Source organism: Rhyacophila brunnea, unplaced genomic scaffold (genome assembly GCF_057557595.1).
Source record: "Rhyacophila brunnea isolate RB1 unplaced genomic scaffold, BYU_Rbru_1.0 scaffold_22, whole genome shotgun sequence".
NCBI lineage: Eukaryota > Metazoa > Arthropoda > Insecta > Trichoptera > Rhyacophilidae > Rhyacophila > Rhyacophila brunnea.
This window is the reverse complement of record NW_028232882.1, coordinates 9,616,192-9,640,473: the sequence shown is the minus strand read 5'-3', so window position 1 is coordinate 9,640,473 and position 24,282 is coordinate 9,616,192. Positions and strand designations below refer to the sequence as shown.

General features: G+C 33.1%; 1 protein-coding gene across 1 annotated transcript in view; it reads right to left on the bottom strand.

Annotated features, from left to right (window-relative positions):
- Positions 1 to 24,282, bottom strand: part of LOC147070022 (extracellular serine/threonine protein CG31145) — a 197,223-nt gene that overhangs the window by 56,072 nt on the left and 116,869 nt on the right. The window contains exon 4 of the mRNA XM_085949963.1: positions 16,019 to 16,097. Within this exon, the coding sequence (XP_085806089.1) occupies positions 16,019 to 16,097 (79 nt within the window). The remainder of the gene's footprint in view (positions 1 to 16,018; positions 16,098 to 24,282) is intronic.

Sequence of the window (24,282 nt, the reverse complement as noted above, 5' to 3'; positions counted from 1 at the left end):
AAACGTCTTTATTGCGAACAAATATGTACAAAATTAATATAAAACATAGTATGCTGCACGTTGGCGTTTTAAAATAGTGTTTAGTTGTAGCTTTTGGCAGCTTCTTTTGACGTGTCGTTATTATGTATGTAGGATATTAAGGATTTTTTTTGATTGTTCATCTAACCATTATAAAGAACTATGAGTCGGTAATTTGGTTGCTTATCTGCGTATGGAAATTGACGCGGTTTTTCCATTGAAAGGAAATTACAAAGTTTGTATTTGAACGTGAATCCTTTGGTTCTGACACAAGTAGAATATTTTTAGTATTTAATAAAACAATAATGTCATTCATTCATAACAAATTCAAATGTATCTTGGTTATAATATGTGTACATTTAATAATTAAAATGTAAGTAACTATTTTTTTATTCAACGAATAATTCACAAGATTTAAGAATGTAACATTCATTTAATTGTTAGCAAGTTCAAGTAAGTTACAATAAAAAATCTTGGGGTGATCCGTGACATCGGTTAGTAATTAAAATAATACCTACTTTGATTTAAAATACAAAAGCCGATTGCCAATAGTAATTCAATTTGAAAAACGTTACAGAGAGTACATATTAAAAGTCATTACTTAAAATTTTACGCAATTAAGTATGACTCTTTTAGCATAGTTGTATTTGTGCGTGAACGCGATACACTAGAGATGCACGTTCGATTCCTGCGGGTGTCTCACTTTTTCAAAAAGATTTTTTCTATTGGTTATAATCTATTTTCTCAGAAGTGTTTTCAAAATTATGTATGTTCAATTAAGATGTAAGTTTCTGAATTATTGAATGTAAATTACTTTGAAATAGTTGCGGTTTTTGACAGATACGTGTAATAGTAATGTGAAACTTGCTGAATCTGCAGTGCAAAATTACCTGTATGTATGTACCTGATTTAATCTACTTAGGCTCTTGGGGTTTTGCGCCTTGGCCCTTACCGGTTTTAGCCATAATTTCATAATATATAGGTTTCGTCTATATAAAAAAAGGTTTAATTCAACGTTTTTGGTACATAACAAGCTTGTTTATCCGAAAGAGTGAAAGTTCTGGCAATTGAGATAAAGCTATACTTACATATTATGCTATACTCCGATAGAAAATATTTCTTATCGAATTATTTTGTCCGTAGGATATAAAAGTTTACTTATCGATCAGATTTCATTCCCATTCGTCGTAACAACAATATTTTCAATATCCACAAACGTGCACCAAACTGTATATAAATATATTTTTTTATATTTACGCTAAGACCTCTAAGCGAATTTGTTAGGTATCCAAAAAGGTTGTTTATAATAAAATCACCAACAACTCGTATCCAGATATTATATAACCAGGGAATGATGGGAACTACGTTAAAGTTCCCACCACCACCCGTCATATATACACAGCCGTGGATATGCACGGCCGCTTTCTATGACGCTTTAAACGTGTCTGAAAGAAGTGATTTTAAGTGGAGTGGAGTGGAGCCGCACGGGACTGATGCTGAAACCATGCACCGTAGTGCTTAAAGAATAAAGTTAAGAAAGATTTTTTTTTCATTTTTTTTTTGGACTGGCTCTGCTATCCGCTGACGTTAAGCGCTTTGTGTCACGAATTGAAATGGATAAGTCTACAGAAGAGTCGGGACTATCCCGCTCCCCATACGACGCTGTAAATTTCTCGAATGCCGCAAAGTTGGCCTCGGTTGCTATCAGATCTCCATGATCAATTGGGCCCGTATGAGGACGGACCCTGGCAAACAGCTCCGCTCGTTCAAGTTCCATAAGCGGGCAATCCCACTGAGGTTCAACATCTTGGTGGTCATGCCCGCAGGTACAACCCGGCCCATCTACTATCAATCCAAACTCGTGGAGTCTGGCGGCGAAGTTGTCATGGCCGGTGAGGAACTGGCTAATCCAGTGCGAAGGTTGGAGACTTCTTGTTTGGTGCCTGAAATACCTAACGGGTGTGGAGAAGCAGGCAACCGAACTCGAATGTGGAATAATACGGCAAAATATTATCTATGGATGTCATGTCGCAAGTAATTTTAACGTACGCACACGTAGAAACTGTTAAAAAAATTGAAATTAGCATGAATAATTAATAATAATTCAAATTACACGACAGCGTGAGAGTAGGCGACATGAACCTCGATTTTATCACAACTTAACAGAAATTTGTATAAATATATAAGATATGATTGTATTTCCCTTGTATTCCGGTGGTTTTATTACGTATTTTACAACGTTTTTATTAGCTCGTATTCTTGTTTGTCCGGTGATTGTTTATCCAGTACAAATCTTGCAATCGATTTTTATCTAACTTCCCGACTAGCTAGACATTTGAAACTTTTAGAATATATCATAACACGATGCCAATGCATTCTTTTAATTCTTTTAGCCATCTTTAAGTAGAATTGAATTCAATTTCAGTTAATTCTGTTTTGTATGAAAAGTTATTTCGGAAGAAATCCGTAATCCAATCCACTATTACTGGTTGCTAAGGGGGTGGTCCTAGCAACTAAATTAATAATATATACGTGCGTTACTATGTAAATCAAAATGACATTTCAGTATTCTATATTTATTTGTTTGTTTTTTAATTACTTCATATCAAGTACAAGTTTGAGCTTGTTAATTCAACAGAAAATTTAAAAACGCTGTATTTATAAAAAGTTATTTTTATCTTGTAATTATTTAAGTGTTTTACTTAGACATGAATTGCATCCCAATATCGGCTATCTACGACGGTGAAATGTGATACGGTTAACTGCATACGTAAACATTTCCGGACACGCTTGTTTTTATTTGTTTTTTTTTTTTTTAATTTAGCATACTACCATAGCTCAAATTGTCAGCAAATCCTCTACCTAAGGCTCAAAATAATCTCACAGCCTGCCTGTACAGAATAAACGCCTTTTCTTTGTAGTAACTTGTTATCCTTAGACCCACAGTGTTCGGTAATAAAGGTAACTGAAAAAAAAACTCATAAAACTTGTTTACCACGGTCCACAAAACCGGTAAAATAAAAATGTCGCACCGTCCCGTGCAACGATCTGTTTATTTTCTTCTATAGAAAATATCGGCCGAAGGACCTAACATATAATAATTCTTCTAATGAAAGTAATAATTTATTTTACTCTATATTTTACTGCTCCATATAAAATACAGAATAAATTAGGTACACAAATAATTTGTTCGTGGATTCTAAAATATTACACATTTTTATGTCAATGACAATCGATAAAATATATATATATGAGGCGTCTAATTACAAAGAGCGACAAGTCCACAATTCAATATTTTCGGGAAAACACGTTTTTATGTTTCAAGCTTTAATTGTTTGTATTAACATGAGATTATTTTTTCCGTTGTATTCTATGTTGAAATTAGAACCAAATGACAATTTGTTTCAGCCGATAAACTCTTAAATGTAATAAATATAGGCAAAATAAAATTGGACGTAGCGCTATTTGTACCTCACTTTTAAATTTATTCCGCATAAGGCACATATTTTCGTGGCACTGTCATGAGTTTACCAGATGCTACAGAATGGGAGACGCCATTTTCAATATTGAACGTTCCCTTATTGGTTGACTTAAACACGCGCGAAATCAACCAAGCATTAAATATTATGAAACACGGACTTGGCGCTTTTTGTAATAAATCGAGACTTAAAATATTTTTTTCGTAGGGTTATGTCGCGTTTTGGAATTTATAGATCAATACATATTGTGTAAAATTATACAAAGAATACGTGCGTATTTTTTTCTTGATTTTGACTAAATGTGTACTTATCGCTTTTTGGAATTAGACGCCTCATGTTATAATAAGTGACACACTTTAATATGTAGGTTTTATTGTTAAAACAAAACATTATAACAATAATAATTGTCAGCGTTTCCTCAATCATAACTAGTTCAGTAGTGTTTGTTTTGATTGTTAATTACAACAATATATATTGTAATAATGTATTGCATTAATATAAATAAGAATGACAATATATGAATCCTCACTCAACTCATCGAGTCCGTCACGACGTGATGCTATTGTCACGAATTCATCACTCGACATAGTACATCCGTTATTCCACTCGAATCAAGTCTCAACATGCATTCTCATAATAATTCATCTCTTGATCGTAACGATCTTACTAGTACATCATTACCTCGCGATTATAATCTCACGTAATAATCCTGATTATTGTATTCAGTGTACACTAAACTTGTATCAACCAATAAACTCTCATCTCAACAATCAAACAATAGCGACCTTCTGTCTACCATACTCCATACTGTCAAATATATATAATGTTACGCCGAATGTGCGAAATTGACTATTACATGAAATGGGCAAAATTTTGCCTAAATCATGAAAAATGCAAGCCCGTTGCCTTATTCGTGAATTAGGTAAAATATTTACCAAGTGCGTGAATTCGGCAGTAATTTTTCTGCCTAGTTCATGCATTGGGTAAATTAGATAGTAGCGCTACGGCGGTGTTTTATGCATCTAAACCAAATGTGTCAAATGCTCATGCATTGGTCAAAATATATGGTCGTGCTCCGGTGGTGTTTTTTTGCAACTAATCAAACTAACCAGATGTGTCAAATGTCATTGATTATAATATAAAAATATACCAATTAATAACTACAATGACGTTCATATCCATTTACTATGCCCAAAAAAAATCTAGAACATTTTATCTAATAGTCAATTTTGCACATTCGGCGTAACATATACATATATTAATTATATAATATGATATAACCTCTGTATAAATGAAAAATTAAATACACAATTTGAAAACGCCTCAGAACTAAACATATTAGTAAATTTCTAGAAATTTCTAGAACTTTGGCCGAGACACCAGTGTTGCGCTCGATATAATATAGGAGGCCTTTATATTCGAATAAAGGGGCCTTTGTATTATGTTTATGAACGCCCCAGAGCTAATGAGTCAACGCATGTCTGGTACACTTTTCCGTCGGCCGCTACATTCTCAAGCCGCCGATACACTTGTTTTTATTACCGCAGCCAGTTTTATGTTCTAATTTATAACGCGAAGTTATGCGTTGACTCATTAGCTCTGGGGCGTTCATACACATAATACAAAGGCCTCCTATATTATATCGAGCGCGACACCGGTGTCCCATCTGAATCGGGCCTTAGACCGGGTGTGCTACAGATTCACATACGTCATAATTAGCATGTTTATAGTAACATATATTGACATTAATAAAACTAACGATCTCTATAGACAATGAAGAACTAAAAATATTTGACATATTAATCTAGCATTAACTGAATACCTCATATTATATTATATAAATTAAAATGTGTAGTTTATTTTATATCAACAATTGTAATCACCCAGTTTGCAAATAATCTCTCAATTGATTAATCGTTCCTCGCATACTGCGTTTGTCCGCAATATACACGAAACTTTCACAAAACAATAAAAACGGACTTTTGTTATATTATTCAGTTTTGGTAATAAAAAATAAATATATTAAAAAAATTTGGAGCCAAAAATGTACATCCATGTTATTTTGAAAAGTTTTTTTAATGAAATGCCAATTTGTCAATTGCATATTTGCGAAATGATAAAAGTTTAAAGTGAATTGTCTCAAAGTATATTAGAACTTTGTTTCATCTAAAAATGCATAACACAGTCAAATTTACTTTACGCGCATTATAAATCTCTTAAACGACCTCTCGGTTGATCAATTTACCTCCCGATAACACAAATATACGCCAACCCTGTTTATGTGAAAGTATTTTCCTAAAATGCGTTTTCCGTCGAGACGGCAAAGTTCTCGATATTGAGACGCCCCCACCCCATCCCCCAATACACCCTTGCGTCAAAACATACCCCTTTTACGTTCGCTTCACCTCAGCGAGTGTGTTTTCAACCCTGTTCTTAAACAGAACGATGTGTCTATCTAGTTATACCGCCTCATATGATGTGATTGAGTTATATTTTCTTGCAATGCTTTCAAAGAAATATAAATATTTTTTTTACTTATCTTCCTCATGTAGGTACATAATAATATATTGACATATATTTAACTGTTATACAGCACATATTCTTAGTTCTTCTTTTAAACAATTATTATTCCATACATAATTTTGAAAAACACTTCTGAGAAAATAACCAATAGAAGACACTATTTTCTCAAGTCTAAATGTTTCTCAAAATTATTTGTGTTCAATAATTAGAATGACACATTCTTAAATCTTGTGAATTATTTGTTGAATAAAAGATATAGTTAATTAAAAATTATTATTCCGTTTTTGTTCATTCGGGTTATGTTCGTCGTGCACCTCTCTATATCACGCTGTGATACTCTAAAGTTCTAAATATTTCTTTTACTGTGGGTCCATTCAGTGGCGAAGGGTGGAGGTAGGTTGTTAAGATTCTACGTACACACTAAACTTTGTTAGTTAATCAGTTAGTTAAAATCTTGTGAACTATTCATTGAATAAAAAAATGGTTTATTAAAAATTGTTAGCAAGTTCAAATAGACATTATAACTAAAATATTTGGCGAGAGCCGGGCGTCGGTTAGTACTTGAAAGTAATTAATATTCCTTGATTTAATACACAAAAACCGATAGTCAATAATAACGCAATTTGATAAGCATTTCATGTATGACCTACTAGTTTAAATTGTCGGAATTAGATAGGAGGCTCGAGCATAATTATTGGTTAATGCATAGATTTCGTCAAGTTTCGTGTTTTTTTCAAATTTGATTTTTCATGTTATGTATGTTCAATATATGGAATGTTACATTCTCAAAGTCTTGTGAATTAATCATTGAATACAATAAATGGTTTATTAAAAACATGGGTACTGTTCGGTTATCCGGAATACAGCGGAAAACACATTTTGAAATTACCCGATATACTGGATTATTTATTAGTTTGAGTTAGGTTAGGTTGGGTTAGGTTAGGTATGGTTAGGTTTAGTTAGGTTAACCTAACAAATAATCCAGTTTATCGGCTATTTTCAAAATGAGTTTTCCGCTGTATTCCTGATAACCGAACAGTATCAAAACATGTTATATTAAATGCTTAGGTGATTCTGATGAAAGTGAAAGTGAGTACCATAATATTATCATATATTTTAGAGTAAAATTACCTTTTGGATGTATTACAGAAAAACCTGAGACTCTTAATACTAACATAAAATCATAATTACATTAATTGAATTGCTTTTAAGAAACAAAAGCTCTCTGGTACAGATATTATGTACTTATAGATAATAATTGAAAGCAACATAAGGTCGTTCCAGATAGAAGTTAGTTAAAGTCTCAACGTTGAAAGCTCCAATCTCAAATTCTCAAATAAATCACACATCTACCAAAAGTATGCGAATAGCTTTTGGTACAAAAACAAGTCAGTCTAGCTTCATGTCGCGTCGAACTCAGCAGTCAGCAGGTATTTCTAGTGGCGGTATTTTGACGATGTTTTTCCGCCAAGGTAAATAAAATGGCCACCATATACCGACGTCTTAACTTCCTTCCGTTTCCCGTAATTCATATTATGTTATTCAATATATTGATTCCACTAAATGCAGATAGAGTATATTATTAATAATGACAACCACTGTGTTTATTTAGGAGATATTATTGCAATAAATATCCTTTAAAAACACGGGGTGACACCCACAGTGGCTGCGCGGCTTAAGCGTTGGACTATCACGGCGTGGGTCTCAGGTTCGAATCCTGGGTCTGGCAAGTATACATATTGTTTTTCAATTTCTGTATGAGTCAGGGTATGGACCAAATAGGTTGAGCAAGTGGCTGACATCCATTTCTCGTAAAAAACAAAATCTGTTAATACAAACCTCTACTCTGTGTAGGCCCATATGATCCTATTAGGATCGGACATGGTCGAAAAAAAAACACGGGGTGCATTTTGGATTCGTACACAATATTTTGTGAATGGGACAGAGATCTTGTAAAATTAATTATCTGGCTTTATCCCTATTTTACACGCAGCGAATATTATTGCGCGATATAAATATTTAACTGTATAAAATTACTTTGCTTTTTTTTTAAATTATTATTACTATTTAATATTTTCTCTTCTTCTCTCTTGTGAGGGTGATATTTGTTTTAATGTAAATCTCATGTTGTGAACGTCTTGAATTTAGATTTGTTGGGTCCACAATGTTCTTTTTCTTAAATAAATATACAAATAAATAAAATCGCGTGACTATTGCTCGCTGACGTGAATATGGAAAATAGTCGCTCGATAATATTTGATACGTGTCAAATATGGGCACCCACAGAAGAGATTAATAAGATATTCAGTCGCCATAGACCAAGACTTTGAAGCCAATTTTAGTTTATCACTTAAAAATGGCCGGGCTGTAAGCCCCAGGAAAAACAACTCGCCCAATGTTCTCAAATATCACCAGTATTGAATGCGCTTTTCGTTTACGTGACAAACTTAAATGCACATTATGATATCGACGAAAATATTGAAAATAATTATATTCTTTAAGATGTGTTTAAGTGTATCCCAAGAATAATAAAATTGTACCTTCTCATAACCACCATCCTCATACCAAATTTTCTGTTGGTAGTCCAAACTATTATTCCCATTGATAATTTTGTACGTCCAGTGTATTAAATGTATATCTAACAGGTGATTTGTTGATGTCGACAAAATTATATAAGTAGATAGAGTTTTTGAATTATGGTTGTATATAAGACTGACTAGACACTAATTTTATATAATCTGCCTACTTTAAAAATTTAATACAGAACTTGGACTCATAGTAAGAGAATAATATGTATGATGTGTCGTATAGGGATTGCAATACCGGTATATCAGTATTTTTCGATACCAAAATACCGGTTTTAAAAATTAGACAGTACCGATATATTCTTAATTTAACGTGGAAACAATGCATTAATTAACATTTTTTTAACATGACAAACATCCGTATATCTACCGTATCTTTTCTTTACCTATTTTTAAAGGTTTAAGTATATATTATTATATGTACCTATTTAGATATTTTTGCTATAAAATATAAATATTTTACAGTGATTTTTATACTTATTAGTCGATACTTCTGTTTTTTTTCATAATACTCTTATATTTCACGAATACAGGTAATAATACCGGTATTCAATAGAAAATACCGAAATACCGGTATTGGAATTTTAATTCAGTATTGCAATCCCTAGTGTCGTACAACCTGGTTTTTTTTACTACGGCGCTGACAATGATTTCACACCAAAAGTTTAAAGACTATTACATATTATTCCATTTGACCGTTTGAGTTAATAAGATATACAACAAAAAATTAACATACCTATAACATAAACATAAATATGTGAATATTTTCGGAAAATTATCGAGCCGGAGTGCTCGAAAATTATCGAGCACTCCGGTTCATAAAATTTTCCATTTCGGGCTTTTATTCCAACTAGTTGATCGCCTCCGTGTAACGTAGAAGACAAAACCACGTCGAAACGGGTACTGTATTATCTTTAATCTGTTACATGTGCTAAAATAAATAAATTTAATAGAATATACTTTTAACATTTATGGCTTAATGTAATTATTATATCCAATCAACACTTGTCTTTGTAATCTTCATATATTTAAAAAAAAAAAATACGATGTTCACTTGATCCAGCTACTGGAGCGCTTCAGTGTAAGTTAGAAGGCGAAACCACATTGAAATGGGTCCTATATAATCTTTATGGTACCCTATATGCGACAGAAGACGTTCAACGTATTGCGTTGCCTTAACAATATGGGAATAGTCATTTGGTAAAATTACCTCCATACAGATTACACTTGACTGTAATAAAGATTCAGTATTTTCCTTAACTCTTATTAGATACTTGAGAACTTAAAGATTGAATCTGAGATCTTGAAAACACATAGAAGCAGTGGCGGCTCGACGACTTTCTAGGTGGTGGGGCTTAGCCATTAATTATTAAATATACATACCTTCCTACTTTTCCATATTATACATTATGTACCAAGCTACTTAAATAATATAATTTGATTGTTATAATTATATGAATAGACTGATCATTATCAGATTTGAACAACAACATACAGCGAGCGTTTTTCCTCACCTAGGGGTTATTTGATTCGCTCCCCAGTATGCATATACTAACGCTAATGCATGCACATCATTTATAGAACGAGATCTGTACTGCCGCGACGGTATGAGACTGAGTGACCCCGGTCAACGAAAAATAAACGCCATAGATTTCTTAATTTGTACATAGGTCTCACCGTGAAATAGGGCGTATTAATTTTAGTTATTTATTTCTATACCGCGTAATCAACATTGTGTTATTACATAATTAACAATCATTGCATTATTTATTTGTATAATAATAATTAATATCTCTATAAAATTGCGACGGGTTTAGATGGGAAAAAAATTTAATGATTCATTTAATCATGTAATTAAGTAGGTATATTATGACAACGATAAAAATATCGGACTTTTGACATGAAAATTGTGCGGGAATGCTCTCTACGAACCCTTAAGGTAGAGCTGCTCCTGCATAGAAGGTACTTGAATGTATAAACTTTGACAGTCATTGGTATAAGTAATTTTCTACAAAAATATTAACATTGCGTCTTTTATAACCCTATAGCAATAATTATATATACTATTAATACGTCATGGCAGTAGTACATACCTGCCTACCTCACATATAAAAAGTGACAATATAGGTATTGTATATAACAGGGATAGTAAATTTCTTTCTTGTTGCAATTGACTTTTTAAAATATAAAAAAGAAACATAATTTCAGAACAATCCTAGAAACATACATGTTAAAAAATATTAGAACGAAAATCAAAACAATGGGAGTTGAACCCACAAATTGCCTAACAATGTATTATGATTTCTTTTATTGTATTAACTGTCAATTTTATTCATGGTGGAAATGCATTGTATTATTAATTTAACTTAATTAAACGCAAATTTTTATCGTAGTTATTCGACTTTATTTTTTTAAATCTGGACTGATTTCGCCGCCTCAGAGAGACATTTTCAACTCAATCTATAATATGAGCTTCAGATTCTGAGGTGTTTTTCAAATTTCGTCGATATTGGTAACAAAATATTGTAATTATTTTAAATCAATGTATTAATAACAGGCGTACACACAACGGGAAGAGGTCTCAGGGTCCGGACCCCCCTCAAGAGAGTGGATAAATAGAAACTAAATTATTCTGATGAATAGAAGATTATTTCAAAACAGCGCGAACGACACAAACGGTCACTGACTATCCTATTAATTACGACCGCTAGACCACGCGGATTCGATAGCTACGCCTGAATGTGAGACGTCGCTATATCTCATAGATGCACACGTGTCCATAGCTATACTCAAAGTGTAAAGTGTCTGGGTATTGGGAATATGACCGAAAAAATACGGAGGTCCGCTTCCTGGGTTCCGAAGTTCCTAATAGAAAAAATATTTGAAAACAATACAATGCCCAACGGGACTTTAAACCAGTGCAACTGAATTACGCACTAATATGCTTTACCAATTAAGCCACGGGCGTCCAATCGAATTACCATAAAATTAACTAGTAGTTTTTATACATTGAAATGATTATCAAATTTCGTTCATTTTAGCTATCGGCGATTGTGTTTTAGGTCTAGACATTTCCTGATAATTCTGATATTTCCACGCCGACTCACGACCTTCAATCAATTCTACATACAATAACACAATATGTATGGTGCTTGGGTCTAGTCTTGAATCCCAGCCAATGGTATCATAAAGGTGGCATGTGTAAAAAATAATAAATTCAACGTTGCCAAATAACGAAAACGACCGCAATTCATTAAAAAATTGTTTTACGATCAACCTGTTGGCCATACCTGGTGTACAAGAATATAAAACGAAGAAATTGATTGTAGGTATAACGTAAGAAGAGGTTGTTTTATGTTAAGAGAGATAATATATTTCTTTTTGATTATTATGGGTCAAACATTACAAAAAAATATATCATTACATATAGGGATTGCAGTACCGGTATTTAAAAACCGGTAATCCAGTATTCATCACTACTAAAATACCGATTTTAAAAATATAAAATATCGGGATTTTCGGTATTAAGAAAGCACACTCGTTTACGTTTTTGAAAATGAATTATAAGTTATGTGCTGCTAAAATGCTAATATGGTAAGTGAATCCAACAGAGGTAAAAAAAAATAATAAAACAAATTTCATTAAATATATTTATATAAGAAGTAATTGTTGCCATGAAGTATCATAATATTATTTCGAAATGTAAAATATCAGTGACAAAAATGTTCAATTATATTATTATAATGATTGATGACTGTACAAGCATTGAATTTAAGAAGATTTCCATGCAGCCGGACTTATTTGCACTTGATGAACTTTTGAGGGCTTTAGTTAAAATTATCAATATATTCAAATTAATTGTAAAAAATCACTAGTTCTACAATTATGATCAATATATATTTTTAAATGTTCTTCTTCTTCCACGGCGCTACATCCCGGGATTTGGCCTCCTCCACAACCGCTCTCCACTCGCTCCGTTCTCTTGCCACACTTCTCCAGTTACCGGGTCTTCCTATATGAAGCCAGTCAACTTCTACGGCATTAGCCCATCTCCTTCTCGGACGGCCTCTGGGTCTCTTCCGTTGGGGTAGCCACTTCGTCATGATCCTTGGCGCTCTAACTTCAGGCATTCTCTCCACATGTCCCGCCTATCGTAGTCTTTGGGACTTACAGTACCTTATGATTGTTTGCTGTTCAATCAGCTCTTCCAATTCATGGTTCATGGTTCAAATGTCTACATAATAAATGTAGGTATATAGGTTTTTGCTATAAAATAATATTTTTAAAAGATTTTAATAGCTATATTTATTGATACTTCTGTTTTTTTAATGTTTAATAAATAACGGTATTAATACCGAAATTCTATAATAAATACCGAAAAACCGGTATTGACATTTTCATTCGGTATTGCAATCCCTAATTACATACTTATCAATATTTTTTTTTCAAATGTATCCTGTTTCCGCTTATCATTATTTATTGTTGAGGGCCAGTACTCAGATCCATGGGTAAATATGAGCCTGAGGCTTTGTTCAAAATTGCCGCTAGTGTTTTAAAAAATGGTTGTATCCACGATAAATGAGGAATCTCTATCGAAACCATGTTCCGCTACGAATGGTTACAGCGAATGGTGATGGTTTTACCCGCAACCTATGTAGGGTTCGAGCTCATTAAATTCGTATAAAGCATACTGTTAAATAGTATATTAGGTATAGAAATCGTATTAATTGTATTGTGAATATGTTTAAAAGGTACAATTCTATACAATTAAATTCATTAACGGCCCACATGCTCAGCGTAGGTCAAAATGGAGCTTTTATGGTATTTTCAGAGCATAACCCTGGACATTCCTTAATCGTTGTAGATAATCGATTTATATAATTTTGAAGCCTTATTATCCTTTATATTTATTTTAAACATTTGATGACTGCATAAAGTATTTTTATTACATAAAATCGTATTCTTTTAGACCTGTGGCTTTAATGTTTTAGAATATAGTCATATTTCGGTACGTCCATGTGCAGTGGTGTTAAGATTTTTTGGATTTATTAATTTTTAAACGCATTTTCAAAACCATTAGTAAAATTAATGTTAACATTATTATAGTGAAATATTTACGATAACAAATTATATTTCATAATCTTTTTGAACCCAAATTTGACAAGAATTAGGCATTTTATTATTCAAAAATGGGCACGATGAACAAATTTAAATGTAATTCTAAAGGTACTGATTATTAGCTATCTCTTTGACCATTAAAATGTGATAAACAGTCTACGAATAATGTTTGCTTTATAATAATTATTGACCTAAGAATACGGTAGTATTTTTTTGAAATACGCCATTTCTATTGGCATTTACCAGTGGCTAAGCTACAACATACGGCCGTAGCCATAAATTGACAAACGATAAATAATGTAGGGAGTAAGATCAGGTGAACGCGCGTGTTTGAACATGTACCTAACCGATTTTTTTAAACGGTATTGATTTTATAATGCCGTCTATTTCAAGATAATGTGTTTACTGCGCAGAAGACTCATGTGCATTTCAGAATTGTTTTCAGAAATGGACGTCCTGACAGTAGCGAAGGTTGGAAGTAGGCTGTTAAGATCCTTCCTAAATTGTCCACAATAAACTTTGTCAGTCATGTGTAGTAGGATGGTATTGTTAGTTTTTTTTAAATAAATTAAGCCCTGCCTAAGCCAAACCATATTAGTTTTGGTATATTTTGGGCGATACGACAAAATTTTGCACACTTTTTCATTCATACTTATTTGTTTTCATTGGATTAAGAATACATAATATTAAACATATTATTGGTTCATTTTTTTTTCAAATTCATTAAGCCCTGCCTAAACCAAACTCGAATAGATAAACAATTTAATTCTATCTATAAAATATCAAAAGTTATGTATGATTAAATTGCATATATTTAGATAGACGAGTATTTTTTGACAATTATTTACTGTGGCTCGGTTTCGCAGGATCTAATTGAATTTTAAAAACTAACCAACACCATTTATAAATAATTGTAGTCTTATTTCAATGAAAACAAATACGTATGCCTGACAAAGCTTAGTGTGCACTATTTATGGCTGATATTAACAGCCTACCTCCAACTCACTGTGTCCTGATGCTTTCTAATATATTGAACAATGAAATATGACAAAGATATTGATTAGATTAGATGATATAATTTTAAAATTTTCAGTATATATCTTTAAAAGTCATTCATATGCTCGTTTCCTGGAAACATCGGAAAAAGTTTACAAGTAAACTATATTCGATAAAAAAAGTGCAAAAAGTCAAGAAAGTGTGCTTTGAAAAAAAAACATTTGTCATCGAGCTGACGGGCGAGAAAACTTTCACCATTTTCCTTTATAGACTTTTTTCATTTAATAATTCAGTTTTCCGGGAATTTGTTTTTCCGCCGTCGGGAAAAAATATGTCCAAAGTTCAAATCAAACGCCATAGAATTATTATTGGATAAGTGACTAATCTTCGATAAGCTTAATAGTTTACTGCTCGTATGTCATCTCTCTCCTCGTATAAAATATGGTGTGTCTTTCGAAAAGAATGACAATGAATTTTTATTCTCAATAACTGAAGCAAATAGACTTAAATATATCCATAATATTGGTGAATATTGATAGAGTACACGCATTTTAATGCCATGAACAAGCAGTGATCTTAACTTCAAGTGGGTATATTATTAGTTATGCAGTTTATCAGAATAAAATAATTACTAAAATATAACACAGTACTTTTTGTAAATAGTGTTTATATAAATCGTTTACGTGATAGATAGAATTATAATGATTTTGATATAAACCTATCAATAAACCAATGAAACAATTAAAGATTCTTTAAAGTTTATTTTGGTTATATGGTTTGGTAGTTTAGCGAATAATTGTCTATTGAACTAAATAATAATTAAGTAGTAATACAAACTTATTGAAAAATACGCTCTAGAATTGCGTAACAGGCGTAAACTGTAAATCTTTGCCATTTTTTGCTCTTTAAACATAATTTTATCATCCAGAAACAATTGAGAATCCCTACAGTGTAAGTGGAAGAAGTTGATAATGATTTCTATAAATCATAATTAATATACTATAATTTCCATAGATGAAAAATACTTTTTCTTCACCTCATAATATTTACAAAGAAAGGTATTCATATAGTACATCAGAGACGTGCGTGAAATGAGATTTTATTTACCAAGGAACCTCCGTAAGTGATTCGATATTCAAGACATTATTGATCTAATACGACCAGTCCAGTCCAGGATACGGAGGTGTTTTGTATTTTTGGACGCAAACCTTCCATAGAAGACGACTCCAAACTAAAAATACGTGTGTATTAGATACGATGTAGTTAGTTAGCATAGATAATTAAATCAATAAAACTCACCTCATCGGCTTGAAGAGAGCTGTGATACCATTGGGATATACTATCACTAGTTTGAGCTGAGTACCGCCTTCCTTTTGTTCTGAAACAAAAACATTAAATAATATTATTGCCGGATATATAAATTAAGTAATAATACAGATGTAGTAAATCATGCATTGGGTCAGGACATACTACGAGGCTGCCTCGATTTTTCCGCTACCCACTACCCATGAGAATCGAGTCTCTCAATAGTGACTCGGAGACTTTCATTCAATTAGAGGTAATGATCCGTTCGGATGGAAATGGGACAACTGGACACCGGGACAATTGGACGCCGCACTGTCGTAGACACGTACGCAGAACGTAGACGAGTAATTTTAATCAGTTTCTATCTACTTCTTAGTAGTTTTAATTCAATTTACTCTTAACATAATGTTTTTTTATTGGGGATTGTGAATTACCATGCCCAAGGCTTTATATAAATATAAAAAAACTCTTTTCGTTGGAACTTAAACATATGCACGATTAAATCATTATTTACGTGTGCATATTTAAAGTTTCACCAACTATTAAATCATAATATAATAATTTAAATATAAATAATAATATTAAATATATTTTTTTAAAGTACCTATAAGTACCTAACATCTATTTATTTTCGAATTGCGTGGCGTCCAGTTGTCCCGGCGCCAAATCGTCCTAGACCCGTTCGGATTGATTAGTCAATTTCAGTCATTAAGTATTTGAGACAGTTGAAAACATTGCGCAATAGCATTTTAATACGCGAGTCTGTTTTTGAATCTTTATCATTCATGAAGCTTTAGTGCTCTCGAAGAAAGAATCATATTATTAAGCCGTGAATTAAGAAAATGATGTCTTTAAACTGTATGTTGCAATGGCATTAATGCTAATAACAATAACTTTTTCACTGGTAGTCTCTGACTCTGACTATGGAAAAGAAACTTTTTAGAAATGAAATCAAGAGTCAGTCATAACGCATTCACGTAGGCCGTAGAAGACTGTAGACGTAGATGACTGATATATGAGCAGGATCTGACTCATGTAGTTTTAATTACATTATATTGAATTAGGAATCACGCACACTCTAGTGCAAGCTAACCAAGGTCTTGGGACGTTGCTCCTGGGACACTTTCAGCACAAATTTGAAGAGCGCCTAACGTTCGTTACGCCACGGTATACGCCTGTGTAACGGGTGTGGAGACGTGGCGGGTGGTGAAGGAAAAAGCAAGTCGTACATGGACGTACTGTCTACATTATGCTAGTTTGGTTATTTGTCATAATAAGGTCACCTCACTTTTTAATTGTGCTTTACCATCAACTATCATAAATGTGTGTGGATTTTGTATGCATTCAGCATTGAAGAATCGGCTTAAGTTTTTGCGACTCGAAATTCTACTCTGCCGTATCAATATCGCATATATAATGTATTAATTGAATTCAATCTTCAAACTTATTCCAATACGACCGAACGTAACCATTGCTCATTGAGAATACTCACCAATGGTTACCATATATCGTAGCTACAGCCCAGCTGTTCACCAATTTGATCAGAGCGAGCTGGGGGGAGAGGCGGCCGCTCAACGGTCGAAGCAACAAGGCAAGTTAGGTATGGTCTAACTCAGCACTAATAAATGAACTGGAATGACGGTATAGGCAGGTACCTAAGTTCTGATCAAATTGAGGTGCATGTCGCCTACTATCACGTGACGTCACAGTAAGCTGCCACTACGGGAAAAAAGGGTGTAATGTCATTTTTCTTGGTGTTAAAAATGTTATCGGACTGATGCTCCCATCCCGTAGCACATTTTGAGCCTTGTAGATTGGCAGTTAGCAAAATCTGGCGCAATAAACAGAACAACAATGAGATCACCTCACATTGAGCTGCACTGCATCGACACCTGCATGACTCAATTAACGTTTTTATCATTTTCTACATGCCTACACTTTTCGAAATGTCGTTTTTTGTTTTTAGCGGTTGGCACTATGTATTTTCTATAAGAATGTTGTCTATTATCTATGGTCTGCAGGTTGGGTTCCGTTCAAAATATTATCTATGGATGTCATGTCGCAAGTAATTTTAACGTACGCAACTGTTAAAATTAATTGAAATTAGCATGAATAATTAATAATAATTCAAATTACTAATACATTATAGTTGGCACTCTTCATCCGTGTCATTCTTCAGTGAATTTACAGAGATTGTGACCGATTGTGACCGAAATCATTGACTAAATTTGTCGCCGCGACAACGTGACAGTAGACGACATGTACCTAATTTTGATTCGCGCTTTACGGTTCTGCCAGAGGGATTAGAACATACGTCTCACCGATTATCAAAACAGTGCTCTAAACGTTGCTACATGATTCGCGGTATTATAAATATAACCTAGATGTACAGAGATAGATAGATACTTATTTGTAATTTAATCAGACGTCAAAGATCATTTGATTAAAGATTCAATCAATATCCGGTGCAGGAGACGAATTACCGTCAATATGGAGATTACCCGTTGCCATTAGCATGTACTGGACAGAGCTTAATAGACAATGGAGGCTCCATCTTGTCATTCATAGACGCCATTAAGTAGGTTCAGCTTAGTCACGTGCATATGAAGTTTGAGTGGAATCAAAAAAATAATATATTAAAACAATTAAATTATTTTTAATTCAAGATTTATTTAAAATGTAGTGTTTGTTATGAAGCAAATGCTTTCGAATACCTCACAAACATATTGGATTATAAACACAAACATATCGTGAAATTAAAAATAGTTTGAATAAAAATTATTAGCAAGTCGTGCTAGCACGTTAGGCGCCGTCCACATATGACGTCACACGAGTTTGGCTATTTTACCCTCCCCCCCCTTCCCATCATCAAAAATACTATTCAATTTTAGTCATATTTTTATTTGTTTTTGTTGATTTAAGAATACATATTGCAGATGGTGTAATAGTACTGCCTCAACCAAACCATAAACGATAAAAATATTTTTCTATCTATATAATATCTAAAATAATTTAATAAAATCAAATATAATTGAAGACTGCGCTGGATCTGCCACGTGTATAGAATGCGGGAGGATATACTGGCGAGGCGGGCTATGTACGCAACCCCCGATGGCAAGAGAATACCTGGGCGGAAATTAAGATGGCTGGACTGTGCCACGAGAGATTTAAAAATGCTCGGTCAAAGCAATTGAAGAGTGTCGGCGCTGGATCGTCGAGGATGGAGGAGGTTTTTGAAGGAGGCCAAGAACCAACAAGGGCTGTAGTGTCATACATGATGATGATGATCAATGTGTGTTGTTCGGACTTTTGCCGCCCCATGAATACTGCCGTCCGGGTGTTGCACCCTGAACACCCCCGATTGGCAAATCTCTGCCTATAATGGTGATAATATTATTAATGTTTTTATGAGTTTCATGCTATAACCAATGCTTATCGTGCGTGAGAGAAATTTCTCATTAGTTTTATTTTTGTGCAGTAAATTATTGTCAATTAAAAACGATTAAAGGCATCCCCTGTAGCTACACGCTGTAAACGATTTTACTCAACCCCATTAACGTTCGGTGTTTTGTCTTTGTCTTGTAAAAGAATGCATTCCGTTTCAAAGAAAATTACTTTGTGCTGTAAATTGGATGGTTTTTTGTAGCACTTTTTTAAATGCTCTGGGATAATTACGATTTAGTTTTATAATTTATTTGCTATTAATTTGATAAGCATTTAAATATTCTATATTTATTTATATGAAGATTGAAGCTAAACTCATAAGATTAAGATCAGTATTAAGATGGCAAAAAACACTTTCTAAAAATAAAACATCTCTTTTGCAATTGAGACATAGCTCTGGGCATTCGACGGAGGGCAATAAGGTGCTATGCATGGCCCCCACAAGGGGGGGGGGGTTGACAGGGCTCTAGCCTAGGGGCCCGGCGTGACGAGTCAACCGATAAGTGAGATAAACACAGACCACAAATTTGCTCTAATAGTAAAAAAAAGTTTGATTCAATAATTATTAATAATTAAAATATTTGATTGTACGATGCAATTTTAACTGTGCCGATACTCGACAACTCCATAATTCAAATGGATGTACATATTAAAAATACAAAAAATCCCTAAAAATACACCTTAATTTTACCGTATACACCATGGAAAACGCTACTGTAGCGCGTCACACTGACTTTACCCCTAGCGATAGGTAGGGGGCCCGCCAAACATCCTAGCCTGGGAGCCCGCTTAAGGATGTGGGGGCCATGGTGCTTTGTCATACTCATACTGTTATACGGACTCAAAAGCTTGGATAATAATAAAACTTAATAAAACCGGAAGCTTTCGAGATGTTGCTGTATAGGCGTACCATGAAGATATCATAGGCTGATTACCTTACCAAAGACCAGGTTTTAAAGTGAGCCAATTACACAATAGAACTTGCAAATACCATAAACTGCAGAAAAGCTGCATACTTCAGCCATATTTTCGGTACTAGGACGATTCGGCGCCGGGACAACTGGGTGCTACGCAATTGAATGAAATCGAAAATAAATAGACGTTTGTGAATTATAGGTACTTTTAGAATATATATTATTAATACTTATATAATAAGCATCGGCTTATAACTTCGTGGGTCTCAGGTTTGAATCCTGGGTCTGGCAAATACAGATATTATTTTTCAATTTGTATATGAGTCAGAGTATGGACCTAAAAGTTTGACCAAGCGGCTAACATCCATTTATCGTAAAAACAAAATCTGTCAATACAAACATCCACTCTGTAAAGGCCCATATGATCCATATGATGGTCATATAATTTAAATATGCACACGTAAATAATGATTTAATTGTGCATATGTTTAAGTTCCAACGAGAAGAGAGTTCTTTTATTTTTATATGATGCGTCGGGCATAATAATTTTCAATCCGCAATAAAAACATTATGTTAAAAGCAAAATCAATTAAAACTACTAATTAGTAGATAGAAACTTATTAAACTTCCTCGTCTACTTTATGTATCAAATCGTAACGAACGTTTATTTCATTCTACAGTGAAATATGATTTACTCTAATTCATAATGCAGAGGGAGGTAAAAGGCAGATGAAGCGTAGGTAACAGAGATTCCGTAAATGGCTTAATGTCCAATGTATTCGGGATATGATTCGACTGGCCTAGGAAGGAGTAGGTTCTGCAAGTTGGTTGCATACCTTCGATAGTAGACGGTACAAAAAGAAGAAGATAATATGTACGTATTTAATATCAAAAATTATCTATTAATTAAAAAAAACCGACAAAGATCGTCTTACAAAACTCATTTCTAACGAAGAATATCATAAACCTTATACAATATAGAAATGAACTTACAGCAAGTATACTAACTATAACCTATCGGTAAACATTGAATAGCAGGATTTGCAATTTTTTCATTCTCCAGGAATTGAAATGAGCAAATATGAGATAATGTATACAGATGAATAACTACTGTTAATTATGTGAGCCGAATATTGAATTTTCACTGCATTTTAGATTGACTTGACTTTGCTGGAATATCTGTTAATCTTTTATTATGAATATACAAAGAGTTTTATCGACAGTTTTGAGCGAGAGATTTAACTGCTAGATGTGGATTGCCAAAATTAGGTAAAATGCTATAAGAGAGCTAATGTTAATTGATATATTTAAAAAGTATATGTGTGTTTTATAGTCAATGTGAAACACAATACTTTGCCACCACAGCGAATTTTATTACATATTATTTTAGATGATTAAGTTTAAAATAAAATAAATTCATAGTATTTTTTTAATAAACTATTTCTATTATTCAATAAATGAGACACAATATTTGAGAATAGAACACTTTATATATTGAAAATATATAATTTGTAAACGTCTCGTGCATATACAAACTAGGAAAGAAAGTAGAAAAAAAATACGACACCCAACGGGACTTGAACCTGTATCTGCTGGATTCGCGCCAGTATGCTTTTCCGATTAAGCTACGGGCATCTTACTAAATTACGATGATTTAAACTAGTAGTTGTTACATAAAATGCTTATCGAATTGGTGTCGTTTTTGTTATATACGAAATGATTTTTCTAGTGTGTGTTGATGTGTTTTCAAATTATGTATGTTCAATAATATTTTTTGTTTACCTAGTCTCCTAATATATGGGCGATAAGTATTCCATTTTTTAATTTACAAATATAACAGTTTCATGATTATAATATGGTTGAAAATAATTATACTATACTTTATTGTACAAAGGCATAGAGGTCAAAAGTGTAGTAGGTAGTAGTTTAAAAAAAATACCATTGTCTTAGACTTAGGCGATTAAAAATTTATTATAATACAATCATATTTAAAGTGCATTGCAAAAACGTGTGCCCTTATATTAAATATGTTGTACTATAGTTTTAACTGCAGGTACTCCTACTTAATGCTAAGGAAAAATTAAATCATCAGATAAAACTGTACAGATTAAAATATGAAAATTTTAACTTTCAACAACCGAAAGTTTTAACCGTGACAGTTAAATCTTTGATTGGAACTACACGGATACAGCCAGCCAATAATACCACATTGATTAAAATTGTCATCAGGCAAATTTGTTTGCCTCAACCAGCTCGTTTGTCCGCTGGAAAACAATGAGCGCATATTGTGCTCGACTACTGACTGTATGCACTACTGCGCCGGACAAAATTATCAGCGGATAAATCATCTCTCGTTGTGTTTGCTTTGCTTGTTGACAGAGCCCGCACGGGGTTTCTGTACGCTTGCAGATAAATCGTTAATCATCTAATGCCGAACATTCTATTGTCTGCAAAGTTAATTGTCATCTTTTGCACTATGTCATACGTTTTAGCTTACCGACATTTTTTTTTCATTCATTACGACGCATCGATTCGAATTGAGACGTGAAAATGTAAAAAGTGTGTACTTTCAGTTGTAATATTAGATAATTTCATTGAGATTTTTAAGAGAAAGCATTTCTCTATTTCTCCTACTTCCTTCTACTACTTCTACTTACTTCTACATTCAAAATTATGCTTTTCGTCTGCTGCAGCCCGAGACCTCAAATTGTTTAAATAAACGAAAATTAAAAACGGTTTTATAATTACATGCTTTTTTTTTTAGAATTATTAATAACCATGTCCTTGCTTTTTCATACAAGGTGGTTGTTAGTAATTTTGAACAATCAGAAACACCCAGGCTTTGAGAAAAACACATCAATATTGTGTGTCCTGACCGGGAATCGAACCCAGGAACTCTCTGGTGGAAGGCAAGAGCCTTACGCACTGAACCACCTTAAACGCATCTCACACGCCTTAAATTACATGTATTTATCATAAATATTTTTTTTATATATTTTTTTACGTACTTATTCAGTTTTTAGGGTGGTTATATTATACGTATTAACCACTGGGCAACTAGAACAAAAAACATATATTTACACATAGAAAATAGCAACTATTTGTATGTAATTTAACATAAAATTAATTGAAAGTACTTTTAATGAATTATATTAATTTTATATTACTACTACATAATATAAACTATACTTAGAAATACTGACCAGACAATATTTTGTTGTTTTAAATATAGTGTAATTTTGCTTGAATTCTCACATGCGACAGCACTCAAAATGTCTAATTTCGGTACCTACAATCGTTTGGCATAAATCTTTTTTTAAATTATTTTTAGATCGTGAACGTTATTTTTAATACATATATGACTGTATAGTATATCATTATAAAAATGTGGTTACTTAAAACTAGGTAGCAATGGCAGCACAAAAATAATGGGGATGGGACAACTGGACGCCGCACTGTCGTAGACACGTATACAGAACGTAGACGAGGAATTTTAATCAGTTTTTATCTATTACTTAGTAGTTATAATTCATTTTACTCTTACCAATTTTTTTTTTATTGCGGATTAAGAATTATTATGCCTAAGGCTTTATATAAAATAAAAAAAAAAACTCTTTTTCGTTGGAACTTAAACATATGCACGATGAAATCATTATTTACGTGTGCATATTTTAAATTCTCACCAACTATTAAATCATAATATAAATAATATTATTAAATATTCTTCTTAAGAGTACCTATAAGTACCTAACGTATATTTAATTTCGAACTGCGTGACGTCCAGTTGTCCCGGCGCCAAACCGTCCTAGACCCAAAATAATAGCGGGTGGTGTCTCAGTGAAACCACGGAGCAACAAAGGGTTAAACAAACTCCACACGATATCGAACACATACTAAATT